General features: G+C 37.2%; 2 protein-coding genes across 5 annotated transcripts; one reads left to right on the top strand and one right to left on the bottom strand.

Moving 5' to 3' along the window:
- Positions 1–1,547: 1,547 nt before the first annotated feature.
- Positions 1,548–12,518, bottom strand: LOC116842149 (RNA-binding protein 25-like). 2 transcript variants are annotated; one of them, XM_032810920.1, is made up of 13 exons: positions 12,371–12,518; positions 12,030–12,229; positions 11,257–11,409; positions 10,172–10,496; positions 9,908–10,102; positions 9,617–9,732; positions 5,090–5,301; positions 4,286–4,916; positions 3,593–4,007; positions 3,180–3,404; positions 2,935–3,107; positions 2,438–2,584; positions 1,548–2,354 (listed from the first exon to the last, which is right to left on the bottom strand). In XM_032810920.1, the coding sequence occupies exons 3-13, from the start codon at positions 11,362–11,364 to the stop codon at positions 2,262–2,264; spliced, it is 2,640 nt and encodes an 879-aa protein (XP_032666811.1). In that variant the 5' UTR covers positions 11,365–11,409; positions 12,030–12,229; positions 12,371–12,518; the 3' UTR covers positions 1,548–2,261. The 2 variants fall into 2 exon arrangements, with proteins under 2 accessions (XP_032666811.1, XP_032666810.1); XM_032810919.1 differs by having other exon boundaries at positions 10,172–10,526.
- A 44-nt stretch (positions 12,519–12,562) lies between these two features.
- Positions 12,563–17,082, top strand: LOC116842152 (serine/threonine-protein kinase VRK1-like). Of its 3 annotated transcripts, none has more exons than XM_032810929.1 (12): positions 12,563–12,688; positions 13,411–13,524; positions 13,888–13,923; positions 14,383–14,555; positions 14,644–14,769; positions 14,877–15,073; positions 15,153–15,399; positions 15,528–15,725; positions 15,953–16,176; positions 16,277–16,530; positions 16,653–16,795; positions 16,942–17,082. In XM_032810929.1, the coding sequence occupies exons 4-12, from the start codon at positions 14,390–14,392 to the stop codon at positions 17,031–17,033; spliced, it is 1,647 nt and encodes a 548-aa protein (XP_032666820.1). In that variant the 5' UTR covers positions 12,563–12,688; positions 13,411–13,524; positions 13,888–13,923; positions 14,383–14,389; the 3' UTR covers positions 17,034–17,082. The 3 variants fall into 3 exon arrangements, with proteins under 3 accessions (XP_032666820.1, XP_032666819.1, XP_032666817.1); XM_032810928.1 differs by having other exon boundaries at positions 12,594–12,707; XM_032810926.1 differs by having other exon boundaries at positions 12,666–13,178.

Below are 17,082 nucleotides of genomic sequence, written 5' to 3' on the forward strand. Positions count from 1 at the left end.
CTGATGTGATCAGTAAATACATCTTTTTAAACGCCACAACTTTTGTCTGAAACATTTTTTTGTAAAACTTATATTTTTCCTGATATTCGGGCGTCCCGATACTTTCCGAACACCCTGTATATATATATATATATATATATATATATATATATATATATATATATATATATATATTATAGATTAATTGTACATAATCATGTAATGTCAAGTCGCGTTAAAAAAATAGAAATTAAAAAATAGGAATTGACGTATTTCGATGCGATAAAAATAGAACACGCCGTATGTTACACGTGTGCTGCAGTATAAAATATTTTATTTTTATCATACATGTGTTTGCAAGAAAACTTTCGGTTAGAAAGGTTTCCTCGCGCTGCATACAACAAACCCGCAGCAGAAATAAACAGATTAATATCAAAGTCACGAGAATTACGCGAAAAAGGCATATAGACGGCAATTAGAGTGTTTTTTAAGAGATGGACCTCGATTTACAATTCGTTCGTGCGATTATGTACGGACTACTCGTGTGTCCCATTAATAATCGGCGCGTCCTTGTTTTTTTGTCACGAAGGAGAAAACCCGATCCGTTCCTCACGGTAGAAATTCGCGCGTAAACGCGCCGATATCGAATCAATATTATGATTAATGAGTCAATTATGATCGGTTCGACATACACGTAGTGTGTGTGAGAGAGAGAGTGAAGGAAAGGGAGAGAGAGAGGGAAGAGGGAGGACGGAGAGAAGGCCGCGTCATTTTCCGCCGTTCGACCGTTTGACGACTTCGTCAAATACGTCATCGCGAATATAATTAATGCTCCAGAATCAAGCCGGTGTTTTCGCAACGACGAGAGATAAAGAGTAGAGCGAGTAACAGAAAAGTTGGCCGCTCCCGCTGATTTCACGTTACAACAAGATCAAGATCGATTTCCCTTGTTTCAAAACGAACTGATTCTTGCCGAAATATGTGCGTCGAGATATGCGTCACGTTGCCATATTGTACACGTGTTATGCACGATCGATTGTTTAAGCGTTGCTTATGTATATAAGTGATAGAAACTTATCTTTTATACATAATAAATGAAATATTACCTGCTCAGAATCAAACATTGAAGTCCCGCGGCGTTCATCTTGTCATTAACGGTAGTGTAGAAAATCAAATATGAATTGCATATGTAGCGACATCTAGCGTAGAAGTATAGATACTTTGGTGCGTATAAACAGTAGATAAAATTTTTACTGCAGGTTTCTTCTTTCTTACATTTCGATTTGAGTTTCTTTTATGTTGGGGATAGTACAGGGAAGTCGTTTACACTGTGGAAAGAGAAAGAAAAAAATTGACGTAAAAATTAATGATAAGAAAATCATATTCAGAATGGACGACGACATTTACTGTTAAAAGCAAATTATGAATAGATTATAGCTCGTTTAAAAAAAATAAAAGAAAATAAATTTACGTACTCTATTTTTTCGTCGTAGACCATTCAGTTTATAATTTATTTATATAAGAAATGTGAAATATGAACGGATAAATACATCAAAGAACAAATAATATGAAAGAACAGATAAATGTAATATGGATACCTTTGATATGATGATCTATGATGAAAAAAAGTTTAAAAATACATTTTCATAGTAATATAATTTTTAAGTAATAAGAAATCCATATCACCTAATTTAACCTAATGTTACAAACAATATTAAAAGGATGTCAAAAGGGATAAACTCATGTGATAAAAAACACTTATCTCAGTGAAAAGTGAAACTTTTGTCAATTGGAGCATTCCGTAACAAATAAATCTACATATATATATATATAATTTTTTTAATCTTTTTGTCACATATTGGGCAATGCTCAAATTTATTTTTACACGTACTTCTATTATGTAGCAATATTTATAATTTTTAGTAGTTTCTATATCACTACAATGTAAATTTTGCAGAGAAATATGACATCCTCTTAACATTGAAATAAATTATACTAATAGAACTTTATTTTTTCTATACAAAATTGTCACGTTTAGACAATCACAGATAAATTGAAAAGTGCCCGACATATTATAAATCGTAATTACAAGTTTATTTAACGCTATAACTACTACACATTTAAAGTCAATATCGAATCCATGACAGTATTTTCCCCGTCCATTTTCATAGTATGATAGATAAATTACGCCTAGATTACGTGTAATTTCTAGACATCGTCTTAGTTGAGGGAATATATTTGTATAAACCGTGAGTGATAAAATTCTTCAGATAGTATTCCCATTACTTCACTAAGCCCATCTTTTTAGCTTCCACTTCATAGATTAGTAACCTCCACATTTTGACTACGAATACTTCCGCCTCTTCATCTAATACCTGAAACATACGAAATATGTGCTCTGTAAAGTTTGTGTATAACATGTGGCAATGTCACGTTTCGTAATATTTATAATAATTACCATCTGTACATCGTCAAGTATTCCCTGAGGAGAACTGCCCGCCATGACTTTGCTGCAGATGAAATCTACTAAAGTAGGTTCCGGTTCACCGATGTATTCAATGATCTTCTTATTGATCCAAGGTCTGATTCTTTTTTCCATCAGTGTCTAAAAAAGAAAATAAAAAACATGAAAATAAAGTTACAGTTAATAAGAGTAGCTTTTATTAATCAAAATCGTTATATTATTAGACAGAAAAAGCAAATTAAATTAAAACACAAGTAGAATCAATGAATCAATAATGAGACTGTCCCTAAAAACAGTCTTAAAGATCGTTTACAACATACTTATTTCCTTCGCGTTTTAAATTTCGAGAAGAAAGATGAAAAATCTCATTGGCGAATTGAATAAAACTTATCATTTTTTACAAGTTTACACGAAGGATATAGATGCCATATTGTAAGCGATCTCTTATTGTTTTAGAGAGGCACTGTTCGTAAAATATAATTAATATTTACGTTATCTATCACTGCCCAGTCGAGTTGATAACCGAATAAAGCATTCTTATCGGTAGGTATTTTGTCTATGAGAGATTTGATGTGCTTTCGCTTTTCCTCTTGACTTTTTGTACTTTCCTCTTTCCCTGGTTTCGTAGTTTCTTCCGTTTTCTTCTTTTTATCTTCGCCGTAATCTGCAAGCAGCAAAGACTGTAAATGTCTCAGCTTTCTCTCATTGGAGTTAATAACGAAGGTGAGACACTTACCCAGTGGTACGAGTTTACGTTTCTTTGCGGTGTTAGCTGCATCATCATCGTCATCGTTATTAAAAACGTCTTTAACGTCTATACGACCTTTCTTCCGCGTTTGATTCGCTTGTTGCGAATTTACATTGGCAGCTGCACTCGGACTAACTGGCGTTTTGTTTCCAACGGCGTGATCTCCGCTAGCACGATTGCCTCCACTCCCCATAGCGAACGGAACGAAATTACCTATCGCAATAAATAAATAATTGTAAATAATATATAATAAACAAAGTCTTTCCTTTTCCGCATAATAAACAAATGTATAACAATTATAAATATATAATTGTAAATACACTCATACAATATCGTGAAAAGAATCACTAAATCATGTCTAAATAATGTCTAAATCATGTCTAAATAAACCAAATATTTACTGCCGCTTGTCTTCTCTGGCTCGCTGACTAACGACATGCGCGAATCTTCGTCCAGCGTCGGTGGAATGGATTGAGCAGGTGTCGTGGCTTGGACCGGCGACGGCCGTGCGTCTTTCAAGCTTTCTCGGTCCGCTGTTTCTATGCTGCCTTCTTGATTTTCTTCACCGTCACGATGATGATTTTGATGATGTCTATGATGCCGGCGATGGTGATGATGATGTCGTGGTGGTGTTCTGGACGGAACTTCCGGCTGAGAAGCGTCGTCAAATTGCACCCCGTCGTCGCTATCGCTCTCAATTGGCTCGGTTTCTATTGGCGGCATCGGTTCTTCTTTTTTCGTCGTCTTCTCGTCCTCCTCGTCGATTATAGTAATTACTGGTTTAGGCTTGTATTGCTCTTCCCGTTCGGCTTTCAACTAAAAAGATGAATGCGTACGATAAGTTGAAGAATAAAGAAATTCTATGAAATAAAGATCTTTCTTATCGGAATAGTTTTTCAACGAACAATGAAAAATTAGCTCTATTATAATCGACTTTTGATTCTTTTAATTATAAATTATATATTCATCATTCATTAACATATAATCTTACTTTATACTTTTATTTTACATTTGGTATATGAAAGACAGATCATAGATGATATTTAAACAGTATCTCTCCCGGTTTAAGATTATCGGGTAGAAACAAGACTCACTCTTTCGAATTCCGCGGCAGGATCTGGATGAGAAGCATCAGCGTACAATTTGTCACGTAAACGCTGAAGCTCCTGGCGTTCAGTGCATCGATCCCGCGAGTCTGCCTCGGCCTCCACTGCGCGTTCCTCCAGTCGACGGGACAGCTCTTTGCCCTTGTAATACTTGGTGTCATCGCGATCGTCGTCATAGTCCTCGAGAAATTCCTTCAGACGCTTCGCTTCTCTCTCGCGGGTTTCACGTTTCCCGCGACGCTTCTCCGCTTCCTTCTCGTACTCCTTCAATTTACGTCTCTCGCGCGTCTCCCACGCCCTTAAACGCTCCTGGTAAGCTGCTTCCTTCTCTCTCGCTCGCCTGTCGTTCTTCTTCCTCTCCTTCGCTTCTTCCTCCTCTTCCCTTTCGCGCATAATTTCTCTCTCACTTTTTCTCATCTCCTCGCGCTCCCGCTCTCTTTCCCGCTCCCGATCTCTCTCCTTCTCCCGGTCTCGCTCACGCTCCCGCTCGCGTTCCCTTTCGCGATCCCGGTCCCGCTCCCGTTCCCGTTCCCGTTCCCGCTCTCGATCTCTCTCGCGGTCTCTGTCTCGATCCCGATCTCGATCGCTTCTCGATCGGTCTCTGTCGCGTTCCTTAGACCTTAAAAGTTCAAACTTATGAGACAAAAGTTATGTTACATTAAAAAAAACTACGTCACACGAATAAAAGAATTGTCTCTGTATTGAACTGTTTTCTGTAACTTACATAAATCAAATGTCGGAACAAATGAAACATTATTTTTCGTAGAAGAAATTATTCGGTTGATGCCTCACCGAGATCTGGATCGACGTTTATCCCTTCTACTGCTGCCGGTACTATCGCTACGACCTTTATGAGACGTAGGACTACCGAGATCTCCATCCTGATCGTCCTTGTTGGTGTCGTCGTCGCGCTTATCGCGCCGCTCCTTTTCCCGTTTCTCGCGCTCCTCCTTCTCGACTGCTTCCTTCTTTCGCTTCACCTGGGCCTTCTCCTCTTCCTGCTTCTATAAAACACAAGAATTCGGGTGCAGGTGAGACGAGAATGTTGAAACAAGCGCGTCGGTCTTGTGATAATGATGGAACCAAGAAACTAGCAATCGTATCCTCCTTAAGTATACAACAAAACGAAGAGCAGGAAGATGCATTATGTGCCGTGTGTATAAATAAATGTTCAATAAGAGTTCTATTAGCGATCTAGTCACAACACAATATGTGCTAATTATTCAAACAAAACTTCGTCAAATTAAAAGCTAACGGATATCACATAATACGTGAGATAAATTTTGCCTATGTATTTTTCGCCAGTGGCGCTGTAGATGTACAAATGCCTCTGCTCATTTTCACGAATGTCCTTATCGGTTTCGTGATCGTTTCGTTTCTTTTTTTTCCTTTCGTTTTAGCCATAACGGAGACAAAGAGAGAAAACGTACCGATAGAAAAGAAGATCACGCTAAAAACAGTCATACTCAATTCGTACACGCAGAACGATTACTAGTTGTTATAAGCCTTAATAATCATCTGACATAACGAATGTAGAGAGATGTTCATTTCAATATGGTATACTCACTCCACTGGAGTATGCTCGATCGGCGGCATCTTACGCGAAATCTCGTTTACATATCAATTACCTAAGTGCAGGTACAAATATTTGGATACAGGCATAAGAGTTGTCTTAGGCTCTAGCTTATAATGTAAGTACCTTAAACGCTAAACAGATGCATCGCAGAGGCCACCCAATGTACTTACAACATTGCAAATGTGCCTGTAAAATCGATAGTGTCTAAATCTATAGTAATATATTCTATAAAGAGCTTCGAAAGGGGATTCTCTTTCGAGATTATTTAGTTGACTCTTGATCAATATTCAATAATTATTAGAAAGTATAATACCAATCGGAGGCGCAGTCATCACGAAGAAGGGTATCCACCAAAACATCTTTTCACATTTGCCAAGAAACTGTCACACTGTTCTGTCAACATTGTTTTCCTCTGGTAATGGTTACACGCGTTATGGCAGCTGATGCAGCAAACTGTTGGATATCAAATGCACAATAGTTTGCCCACCGTTATCGATTCGTGTTATAAACGTGACGTCTTAGAAATAAATTAGTATGGTTCATCCTTATTTGTTATACTAGTATCCAAAATGGGTTACTGTTTGGAAAATCCCGATCGATCGAGATTAAGAAAAAGCGATGTGCCCGCGCGAAACGCACGCAAGTCCACGTTTAAATCAGATATACGTATATATATTTTTTTTTTACTTGAAGAAAGATAAGTCTAATAAGTAAATGAAAAGTTACTCGCGTTACAGTGTCATGCAAACACGTCTGTTTTCTGAATGCTCTTCCTGACGACCATATAGAAACGATATCGCTGCGGTCCGCATTGATATATGTATATATATAATGCAATTACGATTACGAAGCTTAAAAGATAATTCATTGTATCTCGCAGTTCTCTTTTTAGCCCCGACGAGTCGTTCTTAGCGTTTTGCACTGATCGGTTTACCTACTTCAGCGTAATGGAACGTGCAAGCTGTCTCTCGTCCATACGGTAACCCATGATTTTAAAAAATTTTATTTTAAGCTAACGAGGGGTAGAATAACTCAGTGCATGAAAGTAGATGCACGTTGTGAGGAGAAAATAGACTGCTGTAATATGAAACGTGGTCAAAAGGTATCACTGATTCGGGGCGATCTCACTAGCAAAAAAAAACTACAAGAACCGAATGCTCGTGTTTGGCTCATGGTTGTGGAGTTTACTCACGGTGTGAAGTTGACTTGGTCAGTCAGTGTGGTGGTACCGGAGAATGGAGGAGCGCGCACCTAGGTACTACATGTCTGATCGAGACGCTGACAGAAGCTGTTTACACAAAATAAAGACAACAACTGAACAGTCGCCATTTTGGTGATGACAAAATCATTTTTCATTGTGTGTAGCGTACAGAAAGTCTCCCGGCCCTATCATAGTAGTTTATCCAATAGATGTATCGCAATAATGTGTCAGCGCCAAAGTGTTTTGTACAAAATGACAATACATTCCAATCCTAGACTGTGCGTGAAAGCAACCTAAAGAACCGCTTACCTACGTTCGATATGCGAATACTAGACTGCTAGACGACAATGCGGCGATAAGCTGTCGCGTTCATTTCATTTATACTGCGATTCTAAATCGTGTAACTTCAGACGTAAGATTGTACATACGTGTGTATTTTTTCGCGTAGAAAGTCAAAGTCTCGCGTGGCTTAATTAATGTAAACGCAATGCACGATAATACACACGCAGTAATTCGAATCACTTGAAGAATTCTCTCGGATCAAAGACATGTGCTTGGATAAGCTTAGCCACAAGTGGAATACAAACTATGATCACAGAAATGAAATACAGCCGCACGAGAGACAGAAGAAACTCATCTTACTTTGACTCATTGAAAAACATGCACATCCGATACATTCAATGCGCTCGTATCTCATTTAATCTCATGTAATTGCTATCGCTAGCAGTTTAGCATGACATATACAGAAGTAGATAAAGTTCATCACCAAATAAATCGTAATCGTGTCTATCTCTAAACGTCAAAAATATAACAGCCGCAATGTAGCGCAGATCAGTATTTGCGACGTATTCAGTAAAACAGAATACCAATAGAAACAAAGTGATCAGCTACATGTCGCCAGCTTGCCACGGAGAACTCGAGTCTCCTTTAGTAATATATATTATATATATGTTGCGCATATCTTTTATTCTCATTTCTTTTTTCATGTTTGGTTGTTTTGGATTGTACTCTGACTTACCGACGAGGCTGCAGCCGCCTGCGAAAATACGAGGGATGTGCTGTGATTGACTCCCTTCAGAGCCAATGAGTGAGTGAAAGGGTGGTCCCCACACACAGCATTCCTAGGCGTGTGCGTTTGCTGTGTGCGACGCACGCTGCCTGTTATTATAATTACAGCAACGAGTCACGGCTCCAATTGTTCAGAGCTAACATAGCACACACGCACTTTACCACAAAATACTTAAGAGCTACGGCTTTCGTTACGAGATATTCATAATCCTCTCTTGTACATACAGATACATTCTTTTATATTTTAAGTGGAGAAAGAGAAAAAAAAGATAGATAAGTAGATAGGTAAGTAAGTAGGTAGATAGATAGATAGATAGATAGATAGATAGATAGATAGATAGATAGATCGTTTGATAGAGGAGTTGATAAACAGATAGAAATAGAAAGGGAAGGAAAAGAGATAGATCCGTTAGAGAAAGATAGAAGATATTTAAAGGAGTTAACGGTAGTCTGCAATAGGAAGTATAAGCGATTGGACACTTGCGATTTTCACGTTGCAAGAGAGTCAGCATGTCATTCAGATTATTTAAGCATGACGCGTGAAATCGCATCCAATCGTAATATTTCTGTGAAGTAGATACTAATAGCAATTCATAGATAAATATTAAGATTTTCTTTCGTGTATAGCACGAGCTCACAGATTTACGTTATTGTGTTATGCTAATGCATACCTCGAATTTCGTACACAAATTGACAAAACGTAATGTAACAACATTTTTCTTTTCTTCGTGCATTCAACGTTTCAAAGTGCTGCGACAATTTTGAATATATATGCGATCAACGTTAACATACTTAAACTTTTTAAACTGATAAAAATGTGTCGATACATATATAAAAGATAAGCACTGTGAAAATAATAGAAATAATAAAACAGTACAAAGTATTACAAACATATACAAAGTATTACAAACATATACTTAGTGACATACTAAAAATAAAGGAAAATAGAAAAGTATCTTACTAATCTTATATCGAAAATAACGAAAAAGACATAAGAAACTAAGAAAAGAAAAACGATTCAAATAAAGAAGATACAGTCACACATTACCTTAAGCAAACCGTAATATTTTATTGTTAACATTAATTTATTGATAGAACTTGACTGAATTATATTCTATGTCCGATCTTGCTGCAGATAAAATACAATCGGATATAACAGATTATATCCCATTAAAATTTCATTATTTATCAGTATCGTGTGAGAACTATATTCACAATTATAAAAAGATATGTTTATAATGCTTTGTAAGCCAAATAAGTAGTATTTTATAAGTAAGCAATATCAATCTTGTGACTAATTGATGTCAATAAATTTGTGAAGTGCCTTCTTTTTTAGCATATACTTTCTTAAGGAAGATAAGAGTTCCATCTCTCGTTGTATCTACGCGACAAATTTCTTTTTGCAGTCGAAAAAAAGAAGAAGATAGGACTCAAAGAAAGAAAGAGATGTAAAAATGTTCATAATAATAATTACCTTCATGACTTCTCTGAATTTGCCAATCTCCCGAGTAATCAAGTCTCTTTTACTTTCTTCTATCTCCGTGTCATCCAAGTTTAAGGACTTAGCTACTATTTTTGTCTGGTGTTCCTCTGCAAAAAACAACATTTATATTTATATCATATTATAAATTGTGAAATAATAGAAATTATGAAAATAACGGAAATAATAAAACAATATTAACACAAAGTATTACTTGTTTATCATATGATTATTATGCAACATATAACAATACATGTAAGAATTAAAAATCATATAGATAATAACCTGGAGCAACTTGCGCCATTTCCAAGTCTATGGCATGTTCCCCTATGATCTGGTTGATACGAGTGAGCGCGTCGGCGTCGACCACTCTCATACCTTCGTCCATATAGTCTTCGACGTCCTCGCCATCGGCTCCCTCCGTGGATGTTTCGTCTTGCAAGGGTGACTGACCGCCCCTTACTTTCTTCCTTCGTTCAGCTATGAAGTAATGCGTGCAAAATTAGTTTCATCCTAATCCGCGTTCTCGCTTCTACCGACTATTCCTACCTTTGAATTGGTCCAGGACTACCTTAGTTTTAGCGTCTACCTTGACGAGAAGTTTCTTCGTGCCAATTTCCATGTCGTGCAATAATCGCACCGCCCTGAGACCAGCGTCAGGGCCCGCGAATTCGCAAAACCCAAACGCCTGTACCCTTTTCCATGAAAGTACATGACCACAGGCACCCAGAATGTGACGCATCATCACGTCGGGCGCTCTATCCATTATGTTACCAACGAACACGGTGACAGGCGGACCGGGCTCCCTTTCCCGCCGACGATTATTATCGTGGCGATTCTGATTGCGCGAATAACGCACGGCTGGCGCGGATGTCTGCATCGCAGATACGGGTGTTGGAATCATCTATGTTTTATAAATGGTAGGATTCTTAATAATGCACATATCTACTCATGCACTTCCGCATTTCCCCTCCCTCTCTAATAGCGCGATTAATACATTCTTATTTTAGCTAACTAAGCATTGCTACAGAATAACGACTTATCATTCCGCTTTGCACGCACGCACGTACGTATCATGCATTAAATAAAAAGAAGATAATAATAAGACAGTTGTATGACAGGTAATCTTATCAAAAGTTTAACCTATGCGTAAAATCGTTTAACAAAATGTTTTTTATATATATTTCAAATAAGTTTACGATATGTCACTTGTACTATGAGTATATAATACATTGCTGTATTAGAATATATAGCAATGCAAAGTGAAATGTAACATTTCTAAGAGAAAATTTGAGAAAGATATACAGATATATATACTTTTAACTTGTAAGTCACACAAAATAGCGTATTGTAATACATTCTATGTTGATATAAACTGTATATGTGTGCGTGCTTTACAGTACAATAAGAATAATACAAAACATATATGCATTAATCAATAGCTTCAACTGTACATAGAAGTAAGCCTGTATTTCATAGATAACAATTTAAAAACTAATTTCACAGCAGCAATAGAAGCAAGAGTTACTACATAAATTTGCCACTTAGTTTGCATATAAATAAACATAGTGTATTTCACAATCTATTTGTACTAAAACACAATTGTCATGCCTTAATATGATAAATTTACTTACATGTGCCATAGGCATTACTCCTCCTATGATTGGAGGAGGTGCACCAACCATGTATGGCATCGGAGGCATCCCTGGAATACCCATAGGTGGCTGACCGGGGTAAGACATGATTACGATGAATTATATATGTGATACTACAACAATAGATACTCTCTGCAACAGAAAATTATACAAAAGTTTTAAATAAATCACAAATATAAGTAACTCAGGATGAAATTAACTTTATCTAAAAGAATAATTGCTATAAATGTTTGTATAAATGAGAGCATCTAGCAACATATGAGAAATATAAAATTGAAACATAACATGTATGATTGACATGTTGATGATAAGATTGCAACAACAAATATATGAATGAATAGGATGCGAGAGAACTTCAAGTGAAGAACTTTTTATCTAACACATTTATCTAGAATCTAGAACATGTATCCAGCAACAATTATGTTTTTTCGAATATAGCGTAAAGGAGCATTCGTGATTTCTTAATGTTCGATAAAGTCGAATTTCACGAACAGAATGTTCCTTTTTTTACAAATATACGCGGCACATTTTTCGTGGAAGAAATTGGTAATAATTGCGATTATGGCCGCGACGTGAAAGTAAAATGCTTCAGCCACTAACACACTCAATAGTCAAAGAGGAAGAAAGAGGGAAACAGCGAATAGATAGGGAAAGCGAGAGAGCGAGAGAGAGAGAGAGAGAACAATACGTCGATGCGGATGGATTCTAACCACTAAACGAATACATAAAAGGGCCATTGAAGCGATACTCACACGACGGGCTTGCGATCAATCCATTTCCATCTTTCGCGACGGGAATTCGCAAGTTATTCCGGTAAAAATCTCCTCAGTTCGGCTACAACTATCGCTCCAATTCACAACACAAATTTCACTTCGATTTTGCTGTTGGAACATTACCTCTACTTCGCCCACTATGGCGCCGCGAACGGTGCTGGGCAGAGATTAGTCGTGAGCTAGAAGGCCATGCGCGAGAATGAGAAAAACTTCAGGGATGCGTTCCAAAACTCTACTCGACGGGAAGAGTGGCATTTAATTGATAAGAACAAAGATAACTAGGATTTTTTATCATAATTAGTCAATTAAATGTACTTTACCTACAGAGTAGAATTTTGGAACGTTAGTTTTATCGCCGCCATAATTCACGAGTAACTAGACGCTCGAGTCGAAAGTCTCCAAACTGCACTAAGACCACCAATCCGGACGAGCGAAATTGACCAGATCGAACCGAGGCGATCCGGATTGGCCAGTGTTCCCCCTTTGTTTCTAACCTCAGCGTCCACTCGTCAGTCCGATTTAACATTACACGACTACGTTCAAGTGTGTTCTCAGGTCTATGGTTTCAGCTGATCGCCGCTTCCGTTCGCGTAATGGCAGTTGATGGCAGTTTGTATCCGACTCGGATTCGGGGAGAGGTGAATACTTCGGCGTAGCGTGAGTTGCGGCTACTCGATGAGCGTCGGTCTACGTCGGCGGCTGCAGCGACGGACCGTTGCGGGCATTGACACGTGTATTTGAAACTCGAAAGCGTGCTATCCGTTCAGGTTGCTCACATCGTACGGGCGGGACGAAGCACCGACACATACACTAACGTCAACGCGGCGAGACGTTGCTTCGCACTTCCACTAACATATACACAACACGACCGTACTGTGTCGAAACCGTAGTCTCGTAAAAACGATATCGGACCGCACGTGAAAAATTGGGAATTGCAGATTAGAAGTCGACCAATTGAATAATCTGGATTTTCACCTGCTTCGTCCTGATTGGCTTAGTGTCGCTCTCCAATTTGCATTTCTCGATCTCCGATACTTGGCCCTGTGTGAGCATAAAGAGTCGGTCGCTTATCAATTTTCTCGTTTACACGCCGCAAAATCTCTAACTCGTCGTCGCAAAATACGAAAAGTAAGTATGAAACGCAGCCGCCGGCTGATCGTCGCGCATGGTATATCAAAGTATTCTGAAAATATGTGCTAGTATGAAAAAACACACACATGTATATATGCACACACAAATATAAAAACATTTTATATTATGCTTATTTATGCATACACATTGCATATTATACATATACATTGTTTATTTTTCGTTTGTAAATTCATAACTAACCCTTAGAATGTTCTTAATTACCAACTAGACTACGAATCTCAATCTCATCGTGGGTGCTCGAGATATACTAGGATGCAGGATATGAGTTCGTTATAAGTAATAAGCTGATAAAAATTGTTCCTTAAGAATATATATACATCATGTGAGTATATTTATATATTGCCATAGACAATATTTAATCTAGGAAAAAGTATTGTACGATACTGATGTTCTTACTGCAACTGCTCTTGGAATTTGTATGAGTCTATTGATATAATATTATTGTTTGTTATATCCGTTTCTAGTCATTACTGAATTAATTATTACCCATTAATGAATAAACTGTTTGAGTGATTTAAATTATGCATGAATAATGATGTAAAATAAATATATTCATTTGATATTTTAGTGCTTTAACTTTATTAAAATGTAAAGAGTGACAATTGTTTTACTTATTATAAACTTGCATTAAAAACTATATTTTTGCATACATCTGTTTTAACCAATATATTTTCATGTTCTCTAGGATTACAGAGGAAACATCTATATTTTATTCTTAAATGTAAGTGTATGTATGAACGTCCTTAATTTTGTAATAATTTATCCATAAAAAAATTGCAAAAATAATATTTATACAAGGGGTGTTGTATATATGATCCTCTGATAAACATACATTTGCATTATTAATATACGAATAACTATATTGATGAAAAGTATATATTAGCCTTTTAAAGGATTAATGATATATTATAACAATTTAGATTTTCAATATGTACAATATGTTCTTGTCATTCTTGTAAACACCCATAACCTATAAAGTTATAGGCATTTAAACAGTGTATTATTATCCCATGTATATATATTTGCATTAAATTTTAAAATAAACATGATATCATTTTGACTCAATGCTGAAAACAAATTCTATACCGCAAACCACATATGTGTGATTTTTTGTCTAAATTGTAACATATTGCATTATTTGTGAAAAGAAAATAAAAGTATATTGTGTACGATTTAATAGTAATAAAATGCCACCAAGGCGTGTAGAAGACGTGCCTGTAAAAAGGGTAGCAGCTGCAGGTTGCAAATTACCAGCACAATTGCCAGCAGGAGAGATCCTGACAGATATTACGCAAAATAAATGGAGATTAGGGAATACTATTGGATATGGTGGTTTTGGAGATATATACCTAGGTAAGTATTCATACTTATAACTTAACTGTTCTTATAAATCCAATGCAACTATCCCGAATCGACTAGTGAAATATTCTTCATTGTGCAGCTTCTAACGACATTACATCACCTGTTGGGGAGAATGCAAAATATGTCGTGAAAATTGAACCTCACAATAATGGGCCGCTATTCGTCGAGATGAATTTCTATATAAGAGCGGCACGCAGACATATGAGTGAGTAGCTTTCAGTATTTAATACAGAAAAAGATATGAAAGAAGAGATGAAAGAAGTATACAAGATGAAACGCAAGCACGTTTCTAACTTCCTGTTGTCTATGCAGTCGAGAGCTGGTGCAAGTCTCAAGGCAAAAGAAGGATCGGTGTCCCTACGTACGAAGGATCAGGATCTCACGTTTACAGAGGACAGCGGTACAGGTTTCTGGTAATACCGCGGTATGGCATAGATATCGGAAAGTTATTTCTATCGCACAGGAGAAAGTTGCCAACAAAACTCGTCAACACGTTAGCTGTACAAATGGTAAAATTTGCGATCAATGAGATTCGAAATCGTTTCTTGGATCTCGTCGTTATTACCGAAATTGCGATTTTCCTTACAGCTGGACGCGCTAGAGTATATTCATAGTAAAGGATATGCTCATGCAGATATAAAGGGACCAAATATCCTGTTAGCGGGGACATACGGAGACGGAATAGGAAGGGAAAAGTCTGAGGCGTACTTAGTGGACTACGGACTAGCGTATCGTTTTCGCACAGGAACTGGTCAGCATAAATCGTTTGTGCACGACGAGAGAAGGGCTCATGAAGGCACTTTAGAATACACATCGCGGGACGCTCATCATGGAAGTACGTCAATTATTTTCGAAAACTAAAGCCTGACATCTACATCTACATCTACATATGCTGTTTTATAGCATCTGCTATAAAAGGAGAATATCGTAGAAAATTTTCTCATTAATTAAAATATTTTTCAGCACACTCAAGAAGAGGAGATCTAGAGACTTTAGGATATAATATTATACAATGGTTGTGCGGAAAGCTACCGTGGGAGAAGACTAGTGAAGAGATGGGTCTGCTGAATCCGGAAGAAGTTCACGCACAAAAGGAAATTCTTCTATCAAACTTATCTTTATTTATGGACAAATGCTTTCCTGACAAGAAAAAACCGCCTGGTTTGTGGATTTTTGGTTAAATATTGGATTATTCAAAAAGTTCGATTTGATTTTGAGTCAATTTGTCTTTAAGTCAAAGTGAGAAGAAATTATTCACCAACTTAAGTAATCACGATTGTTGTGGTCGGCTTATTATCGAAGGAAGCAGAATATCAAATTGAATTTTTTGACCGATTCAATATCATAAATATCAAAATCTGATCTTTAATTTTACTTACTTCTTACAGCTGCTATCCTAGAATATATGAAGTATATTACAGAGCTAGAATTCGAGACTAAACCCAATTATTCTTATTTACGGAATCTGTTTCTATATGGTGGGAGCCAAGATGGCAATATACCTTCGTATCTTTATTATATGAAAGAATCCAATGAAAATCTGACGTGCTCTACATTTTTCGAACGTCCGTATCTGAGAGAGAGAAAACCTTGTAGACCTGTGAACGGCGAGGTAAAGACAGTTCAACTCTAAGTACATAATCTTCAAAAAAACTTCTATGTTTTTGTAATGTATGATTCTAATTATCTTATTCTAATTCTACCTATTCCAGATACGAATAACGCGAAACACGCAGCCTAAGCGCCAAACTCAAGGGAAAGACTTCTCTTGGGAAGCGGTATTGGCACTGCACCCGGATAAATTTGCGAAAATTAGTACTCAATCTCCACCTTCGCCTCTCACACCGCCTCCGTCACCACGGCCACCGTCCCTGCCAACGTACGCGATGTTGGACGTGCTTCGTAGAATGAAGGAAAAACAATCTGGTTCATTCAGGCATAATAAGACAGTATCAAAATCATCGGAGTTAGTATACAAGTTTGTCGATTGCTCACTCGATATCGTACTATATGGACATAAATATACACGAAGTATAACACGTGTTATCATAATCTTTCCTAATGTTTGATTATTTTCTCGAACTTCAGTAATGAACTTAAAGCAAAGTGGATGACACCGGCAATGGAGGAAATCGCACGACTGAAGAAAAAGAATACCGACTCATTGATTTCTGAATCCAGCCCAGAAAGTACATCACGTGTAACACGTTCTCGTGTGGCGAAATTAAAACGTAAGTTTGTGTTGTATACGAAAAAACGTAACGACTCGATCGCTATTGCATCAAACTTTTAATCATTAGTTGTGCTAATGAGTTGTGCTAGTTTTCAATTTAACTTACACAGTTACCTTGTATATTTATTCATGTTTATGTATTAGGACCCGGAGCTCAAAAGCAACGTAAACGAATACAAGAAAATCCGATTGATAGCACAGTAACGCATAAAAGAAGGAAAGGGCCGTCCTCCTAAATAGGTCCGACTAGTATTACGGAGACTGCTTCTCTGACAATGATACCAT

This window comes from Odontomachus brunneus, unplaced genomic scaffold (assembly GCF_010583005.1).
Source record: "Odontomachus brunneus isolate Ranch 3 - 2012 unplaced genomic scaffold, Obru_v1 Obru_scaffold_021, whole genome shotgun sequence".
NCBI lineage: Eukaryota > Metazoa > Arthropoda > Insecta > Hymenoptera > Formicidae > Odontomachus > Odontomachus brunneus.